Consider the following 9,361-nt stretch of genomic DNA (forward strand, 5'->3'; position numbering starts at 1 on the left):
TCATTAAGGCAATCACTTATTCTTTACTATTTTGGGGCATCTCAGATATTTCCATTATAAATGCACAATAACGAAAGCACCTCTTTAGAAGCAGCTGATTGTTAAATAGATTATGAGCTAAATGAAATACAAATCAGCTGACATTTTAACTGTCATTTTTACGTGAAAAAATTATTGGGTTTTAATATATACCATATGGTAAATGAGAGAAAGCTATGTGTACCTGTAAGTAAATGACTTGCTTATGTTCTAAATTTAAACTCAGAAAGTTTTAAGAAGAGGAAAGATTTACTTAGAGAGCGAACTAGATTCTATGGGAATCATAGCAGGGACTCAAAACTAAGAAAGAAAATAATGCTATTGCTAGCCATCAGGGACAAAATCAGATGAAGAATTTTGATGTGGCCCAGAAGTTAAACATAACAACTTTTAATTCTTAAAATATTTTAATAGGAACCGTTGAAAAGGTTACTGATAAAATGTAGGAGAGTTTCACTAGTTCTGCATTATGAAGATATGCTAAATAAGTGATAAGTAAGGAGTCATAATTTCTACTTGTGAGTATTCAGGCAAAAGATAAAGAATCATACATTATTTTATTAAATATTTCTCTTTCACTTGTTTTGTTTCTTTCACGTTATTATAATAGTGGGAAAAATATATGAGGGCCATCTAGTGGCCAATGCATTATTTTTTCCTGTTTGGCTTTGAAGTAAATTATTGGTTTTCCAGAATTATATTCTGTCTCTCTTGCTGTCAAACAAAGGGGGCAAACATGGTTTCTTTTATCTTGGGAATCACTTGTTGATGTTTTCTCCATTGGACTGTTTGGATGTTATGATTTATAATTTGTTAACCTGTGGCAGGGATGGGAATGGGGGGTGGACTTGTGAATAATGACAAATGCCTTAAATGTCGAGAGGGTTTTGGTTAATCAGTTCAGTATTTCAGCAATTTCAGTTCAGTATTTCAGCAATTTCATTAGCAAAGGATACTACTGTTAGACCCAAGCGGTCTACGAGGGATTCCAACTCGCCCAAGAACCGCCAAGAGTCGAGAGCCGTTGCAACACGCAAGAGGTTTATTAGGAGCCGATGCACCGGGGTTCCCTGAACCTCACGCAGGAGGCCGATGGGGAACCCCTAAAAGCGGAATCACATACTTTTTATAGGTTTATTTATTCATAGGGCGGGTATATTCTCACAATGATTGGGTAAATGTGGTGACTTTTGAATTCATTGGCTTAGGAACTTTTGTCCCACCTTCTGGCCGTTATAGTTGTCTGTTCATTGTGGCAGTTAGGGCGTATACCTGTTACGGGCAACTGGAAAATTACCCGCTGTCTGGCAAGTCCCCGTCAACTGAAAAACTCCAAGAATTGGTTTCGATAGGGAGAAGGAGTGGCGCATGATAGGGAGAAGAATTGGTTTACGGGAACAAGTGAGGGGGTGGAAAGTCCCTAAAGGCCCCACATTCCCCCCCCTTTTTTTTTTTTTGTAACTAATTCCAATCATGGAATTTCAGTTTCTTTTTGCGAGTTTTGGTATTGTTGCCTTAGCATTAAAACTTGTACCGTACTAATGCGTTCTCTAATAAAGGCTATCAGGCGATTCAGAATGCATGGTCCAAAAGTTAAAAGCAACAATAAAATAATGAGGGGCCCTAACAAGGTGGAAACTAAAGTAGTAAGCCAGGGAGATTTATCAAACCATGATTGAAACCATCCTTTTTGATTTTCCCTTTCCTGTTGTCTTTTGTCCAGGCGCTCCCTAAGTTTGTCCATTGTTTTGGTAATAGCCCCAGAATGATCAATATAAAAACAGCATTCTTTTTTTAGTGCAGCACATAGTCCACCTTCTTTGAGAAATAGCAAATCTAGTCCCCTTCTGTTTTGCATTACTACTTCTGAAAGCGAGGTGAGAGATTCTTCTAACTGAGTTATGGAACTTTCTAATGCCCGGAGGTCAACATCTACAGCTTGTCTTAAGGCATCATAATAGTGGGGTTGTTGGATGAGGGCTGTTGTACCCGTTCCTACCCCGGCTGCCATTCCTAGTCCTTGGAGTACAGCCAGGGTGAGTGTTATGGGTTCTCTCTTAGACCTTCCTCTGCCCTCATATTCATCTAGAAAGGATGAATCTGAATGATAAATGAGTCTGGGGACCAGCTGAACTAACACACAAAAATCGGTTGAAGCTTTAAGGACCTCTAAAGAAATGCAGGGGGTCAATCCTGTGTTACATGCCCACCATCCATCCGGAGGAGGGAGGAGATACCCTGAGCCCTGTGGGAGGCTTAAATTGGCACAAAGATGTCGGTGGGACGAGGGGGGCGTTCCTACACATGTACCGTTTCCTAATACTGAGGCCAGGGTCAATTTACTATTTCCTTCTTGTTTCCATCGACATTGATCTGGAGTGTTAACATTATTATAATTAGAATTATATCCTATAGCATCATAATAAGGGGGAGGAGCAGCATAGCAAAGCCAACATGATTTGGTAGCCTCCGGGTTTGTGGCATTTAAAACCTCAAAAGCCGCCTGGACCAATGAGAGCATTCGGTCCCGGGGGGGTCTTGGGCTTGATTGTTATTCCTTTTGGCTCAGAAGTTTGGTTTCTTATCTCTGGTAACGCTGTGGGAGGGACCAAAGGTAGCAAAGAGTGCCCTATCTCAGGGTTGGGGCTTATAGGAACTGGAGTAGGGGTTTCAATTTTTAGTTTGATGGTCATTAGTAATCCATCATTATATCCTTCTTTATAAAACCTGATTTCCCCATGAATGGCCATTTATCCAGTTTTTATCCTTTTTTCCTGGTTTACTAAAAGAGATCTTAAGGGGATGGCACCATTTAGTACATTCAGGCCTATAAGTTAAGGGGTTGGTTGGGTGTGTATAATTGGCTGTCACCTTAATAAAGTCCCAGCCAGAGGTGGGCTTCCAATAGGTGTCTCCTGTGGTTTCACACCCCCAGCTTTTACAATAAAAATGTTCCTTTCCCCCACATTGATAATTTAGGGACCTATGGCGATGAAATCCCGGGCATACATAAAAGGTAGGGTTGCTAAGTTTCTGTCACGTACCCGAGTTTTGGCAGCCGTATTGGCCGGCCCGACCGGGTATGGATGGGGCATTTTGACGATCATGGGAGTGTGCTGTGTCCCAATTGGGAGCTCCTATGGCTAATTTACAAACATCGGGGAAAAGGTCTGGCCACCAGGTCCAAGGAGCAGCAGTATGGCTAACAGACCATATTACATCTCCAGTTTGGGAAATTACCTGCCAGGTTAAATGCTGGGGCAGGTGAGGACTAAAATTACTCACAGTCAGTAGGGGTAACAGAGTTAAAGTTATAAATCTGATGATCGCAGAAGCTTGAGCTTGAGCGGGTTGCTGGTCTTTTGGGCTCGCCATTCCGATGTTGCAGATGCTGGTGCGGCCTTCACGTGTGAAGCGTGGATCCACGCAGCGATGCCGTCTACCTTTATAGCCGTGGGGGTGGTGAGCAGGACGATGTATGGTCCTTTCCACCGAGGCTCTAGAGTCTGGGTTCGGTGCCGACGGACGTACACGGAATCTCCGACTTGGAAGGGATGAGCCTCTGCTGGTGTTCCTGGTCGGTAAGCCTCTGCCAGCTGGGACCACACCTCCTTTTGGACCAACTGGAGTCCCAACAGCCTAGCACATAAGTCAGTGTTATTCTGGCAGTCAGGACTTAATTTCTCCCTTAGCGTAAAAAGAGGAGGTGGGGCCCCGTATAGTATTTCAAATGGAGTAAGATAATAGCGGGAGGGGGTATTTCTAGCCCGGAACAGGGCTAAGGGAAGGAGCACCGTCCAATCTGTACCGCCAGTCTCTATGGACAATTTAGTTAGGGTCTCTTTTAGAGTTCTATTCATTCTCTCTACCTGTCCTGAACTCTGGGGTCTATAGGCACAATGTAATTTCCAATCAGTCCCCAGGTATTTGGCCACACCCTGACTTACCTGGGCGACGAAGGCGGGACCATTATCTGATCCTATTACCTTTGGTGCCCCGAACCGGGGGAAAATTTCTTCTAAGATCTTTTTGGCCACCACAGTAGCTGTCTCCTTCTTCGTCGGGAAAGCTTCTACCCATCCTGAGAAGGTATCTATAAAAACTAGAAGATACCTGTTACCGTACCTTCCAGGGCATATTTCAGTGAAGTCGACCTCCCAATAGGCTCCTGGGCGGTCTCCTCTGAGCCTTTTTCCGACCTCAAGTTTTCCTTTATGGGAGTTTACCTGTTGGCATGGAATGCACTCTCGTGCAATCTGCTCAGCTATTTTGGTTAATCCAGAGGTAGCATAACCTGTCTTATGTAATAGGGATACCATCTTCTTGGTTCCCAAGTGTGTCCATCTGTGAATCTGTTGTAGCATGGATTTTGCTTGTTGAGGAGATAATGTTCCTTTAGTTATGGCTGGGGTAATTGTTCCCCTATCATTTGGTTTCCCAGGACTCTCATCTGATAGTTCTAGTATGATTTCCCGTAGAGCCACTTCTCGTGCCACCCTATCTGCCATGTTGTTGCCTCTTGTCACCGGGGTATTGTCCTTCTGGTGTCCGGGGCAATGAATGATGCTGACTTTAGTGGGGAGCATGAGGGCAGCTAGCAGTGCCACTATTTCTTCTTTGTTTTTAATTTCTTTGCCCGCCGAGGTGAGCAACCCTCTTTGTTGGTAAATGGCCCCATGGACATGGGCGGTAGCAAATGCGTACCTACTGTCCGTATAGATGTTTACCTTTTTGTTTTCTGCTAGTTCCAATGCTCTAGTCATGGCGATTAGTTCAGCCCGTTGGGCCGATGTCCCTTGTGGTAATGCGGCTGCCCAGATGACCTCTTTCCCGTCTACCACGGCAGCTCCCGCCCGACGCTTACCTTCCTCTAGGAAACTGCTTCCGTCAGTAAACCAGGTAACGTCGGCGTTGGGGAGGGGCTGATCCATCAAGTCTGGTCTGCTACGGTGTGCTGCAGCCAGTACTTCCTGACAATCATGGATGACGGTAGTGCTTTCCAGGTCAGGGTCGGGTAGCAAGGTGGCCGGGTTGAGTCCTGTGGCTGAGGTAAACTTAATACGATCTGAGTTTAACAGCAGGGCTTGGTAATGAGTCATCCTGGCATTTGTTAGCCATCTGTCGGGTGGCTGGCGAATTACATTTTCTAATGCATGGGGGGCTGTTATCGTTAGGTTCTGCCCCAAAGTCAGTTTGTCAGCATCTTTGACCAAAGCGGCCACCGCGGCGATTATTTTTAAACAGGCGGGCCATCCTGCTGCCACAGGATCCAATTTCTTTGATAGGTACGCAACCGGGCGATTCCAGGGGCCCAGTTTCTGAGTTAGTACTCCCTTTGCGATGCCTTTATTCTCGGCCACGTACAGATGAAAAGGCTTAGTAACATCTGGTAGCCCCAGAGCCGGGGCTGATAGTAGGGCTCGTTTAATTCGGTCAAAAGCCCGTTGTTCTTTATCACCCCAAGCAAAAGGGATGCCATTTTTGGTCAGGGGATATAAAGGGGCTGCTAATTCAGCAAACCCCGGAATCCATAGCCTACAAAATCCGGCCGTCCCCAAAAATTCCCTAACTTGTTTGGGACTCTTGGGGGCCGGTATCCGGGCAACAGTGTCTTTCCTGCTTTCCGAAAGCCATCTCTGTCCTCCTTTTAACAAGTACCCCAGGTAACTAACCTGTCGTTGACATATTTGTGCTTTCTTTGCTGAAGCCCGATATCCCAATGTTCCCAGTTCTGTTAACAGCCTCTCGGTTCCCTTGATGCAGTCTTCTTGGGTTTCAGCAGCTAAAAGAATATCATCGACATATTGAAGTAGAGTTACCTGGGGATTGGATTCTCTATAAGATGCCAAATCCTGGTGGAGAGCCTCATCAAAAATGGTGGGGGAGTTCTTGAATCCTTGTGGCAGGCGAGTCCATGTCAGCTGGCCTGACATCCCAGAGGCTGGATCCTTCCACTCGAAGGCAAAGTAAGGCTGACTGAGAGAAGAAAGTCTCAGGCAGAAGAAAGCATCTTTAAGATCCAAAACAGTGTACCAAGTGTGCTGAGGTGGAAGAGTACTTAAGAGATTGTAGGGGTTGGGTACCGTGGGGTGGAGGTCCATCACCCGCTTATTTACCTCTCGTAGGTCTTGTACCGGTCGGTAATTATTAGTTCCTGGCTTTTTAACTGGCAAAAGAGGGGTATTCCATGCAGATTGGCACCTTACCAGGATCCCTAATTCCAGTAACCTTTGTATTTGAGGACGGATGCCATCTCGGGCTTCTTTACTCATGGGGTATTGGCGGACCGTTACTGGGGTGGCGGTTGTTTTAAGTTCTACCACCACAGGGGGCCGATATTTTGCCATTCCCATACCGGCAGTTTCTGCCCAAGCCTGTGGAAACCTAGTCATCCAATCCTGCATGTCAGCTTGTGGAGGCGAGGGTGTTTCATATATCCTGTGTTCATCTTCCAGTTTCATGGTCAAGATTTGGAGTAATCTCCCTTGGTTGTCAGTTATGGTGGGCCCTTCTGGTTGAAAGTGGATTTGGGCCCCCACCATAGAGAGTAAGTCTCTACCTAGCAGAGGGTATGGGCACTCAGGTATGACCAAGAATGAGTGGGTTACTCGTCCCACCCCAAGATCTACTGTCCTTCGGGTGGTCCATGAGTACTGCTTATTTCCAGTGGCCCCCTGGACCCATGACCTTTTAGTTGAAAGGGGGCCCTTTGAATGAAGGAGGACTGAGTGCTGGGCTCCGGTGTCCACCAAGAACTGGACGGGTTCCCCCTCCACTTTAAGAGTTACCCTGGGCTCGGGGAGAGGGTCCGAGCCCTGACTTCCCTAATCTTCCTCTTCCAATGTTAAGATTTTATCTCTGGTTGGCCTTCCCCCGTTCCTTTTTTTAGGGCATTCTCTTGCCCAATGACCTTTTTCTTTACAGTAGGCACATTGGTCCTTGTCTAATGGCCGCCTTCTATCCGTTGTTCGCCCTTCCTGTCTATTTCTGTCTCTACTGTTTCCTCCTCTGACTACAGTGGCCAGTATCTTACTCAAATGTCTTTCTTGCCTCTTATCTCGTCTTACCTCACGAGCCTCTTGTTCCTTCTGCTTTCTTTCTTCCCTTTCTTCCTCTGTCTCCCTCTTATTATATACCTTATCTGCCTCTTTTACTAAGTCCTGAAGGGAGAAACCTTGTAGGCCATCCAGCCTTTGTAACTTCTTTCTAATATCAGGGGCCGCCTGGTCAATAAAGGCCATTGCTATGGTGGCCTTATGTTCCTCAGAGGTTGGATCATAAGGAGTGAATCGTCTAAAAGCCTCCATTAAGCGTTCTAGGAACACGGTTGGCGATTCCTGGGGCCCCTGAGTTACCTCTCTTACCTTAGCCAAATTCGTGGGGCGCCTGGCCGCTCCATGGAGACCCGCCACCAGAGCCTGGCGATACATTTTCAGGTGCTCCTTACCTTCCGGGGTATTAAAGTCCCAATTCGGCCTGACGAGTGGAAAACCGGCATCAATCTCATTAGGCAACTGGGTAGGTTGTCCATTGGCGCCTAACACATTCTTTCTAGCCTCCAGGAGAACCCGTTGCCTCTCCTCAGTTGTGAGGAGAGTCTGGAGGAGCTGTTGACAATCATCCCAGGTGGGTTGGTGGGAGAAGACAAGAGACTCTATTAGAGCAGTAAGAGCCTGTGGGTTTTCAGAGAAAGTAGGGTTATGCATCTTCCAATTATAAAGATCTGCGGAGGAAAAGGGCCAGTATTGAAGGCGCCTATTCCCGTGGTTATCGGGGGGGCCATATTCTCTAAGGGGTAAAGCAGTAGAATCCGGGGAAACAGCCCTCCGGCTTCTGGTGCCCGCCGAGGGACCCCCCCTTTCCGCCATAACAGGTGGCCCTACTGGTGTGGAGGGTTGTGAAGCTGGGGGTCCTAGGGGCGACATGGGATTTAGGGCCGGAGGATAAGGAGGTGGGGAATCTAGAAGAAGCAAATCAGACTGCAGGTCAGGATATATCGCCTTTGGCGGGTCCGGGGCAGCAGATGACTTTTCCGTGTCTGGGGTTTTCTTCAGGGCCAATATCTCCGATTGTGCTGGAGCGCATGCAGACGTGCCTGTTGAGGAAACAAAGGGCCGGACCCACGGAGGCGGGGAGAGAACTAGATCTTCCCAGACCAAGATATATGGTATCTGGTCTGGGTGTCCGTGGGGTCCTGTGTTAAAGACCCTAGACTTGACTAGCCCAACCTTATCTAACAAAAAAGATCCTTCGGGTGGCCACCCTGTCTGAAATGTAGGCCACTCAGAGGTACACAGCGTTTGCCATTTTCCTTTCCTTACTTCTACCGAAAGGTTGTGGGCCCTAGCCCTAACTTCGGTCCAGTGGCTTAGGGTAAGAGAAAGAGGAGTCGTCATAGTTTGTCCCATTGTCGTCCGTCAAAAGAAAGATAATAGTACAGAAAAACAATAAAATTTCAAAAGACACACATTGATATTGCCGCCGCGAACTTAAACCCGAAACCAACTCAAATTCAGATGGCAGCTTATATAACCTGCCAGAACCAGCCGCCGCGAACTTAAACCCGAAACCAACTCAAATTCAGATGGCAGCTTATATAACCTGCCAGAACCAGATGAAGGGGAGACAAAATTTGTTTCTCCTTCCAGATGGACCACCAGGGCGTCCCCCGGGGCCCGTGGACACCAGCTTTCGGCACGTCTGCCTAGCCAGGAGTCCAATACAGATTCCACAGCAAGCCGGTTCACACGGCTTTTTCCTAATGGCGGCTAGCAACAAACAAACGACAAACAAACAGACAATTGGGCTCGAGCCTACCTGATACCTCCGACTCCCGATGTTCTTGTGACCCGGGGGCGAGTGGGGATCCCGGACGAGCCCCCAAATGTTAGACCCAAGAACCGCCAAGAGTCGAGAGCCGCTGCAACACGCAAGAGGTTTATTAGGAGCCGATGCACCGGGGTTCCCTGAACCTCACGCAGGAGGCCGATGGGGAACCCCTAAAAGCGGAATCACATACTTTTTATAGGTTTATTTACTCATAGGGCGGGTATATTCTCACAATGATTGGGTAAATGTGGTGACTTTTGAATTCATTGGCTTAGGAACTTTTGTCCCACCTTCTGGCCGTTATAGTTGTCTGTTCATTGTGGCGGTTAGGGCGTATACCTGTTACGGGCAACTGGAAAATTACCCGCTGTCTGGCAAGTCCCCGTCAACTGAAAAACTCCAAGAATTGGTTTCGATAGGGAGAAGGAGTGGCGCACGATAGGGAGAAGAATTGGTTTCGATAGGGAGAAGGAGTGGCGCACGATAGGGAGAA

General features: G+C 47.1%; 1 protein-coding gene across 1 annotated transcript; it reads right to left on the bottom strand.

Annotated features, from left to right (window-relative positions):
* Nucleotides 1-3,377: 3,377 nt before the first annotated feature.
* On the bottom strand, nucleotides 3,378-8,447 carry LOC116746964 (the record flags this gene model as incomplete). The annotated part of the gene is given in 1 exon segment (XM_032618731.1): nucleotides 3,378-8,447. A coding segment is annotated over 1 exon segment (5,070 nt), but the record flags the coding sequence as incomplete, so codon positions are not given.
* Between the last annotated feature and the right edge of the window lie 914 nt (nucleotides 8,448-9,361).

This window comes from Phocoena sinus, chromosome X (assembly GCF_008692025.1).
Source record: "Phocoena sinus isolate mPhoSin1 chromosome X, mPhoSin1.pri, whole genome shotgun sequence".
NCBI classification, from domain to species: domain Eukaryota; kingdom Metazoa; phylum Chordata; class Mammalia; order Artiodactyla; family Phocoenidae; genus Phocoena; species Phocoena sinus.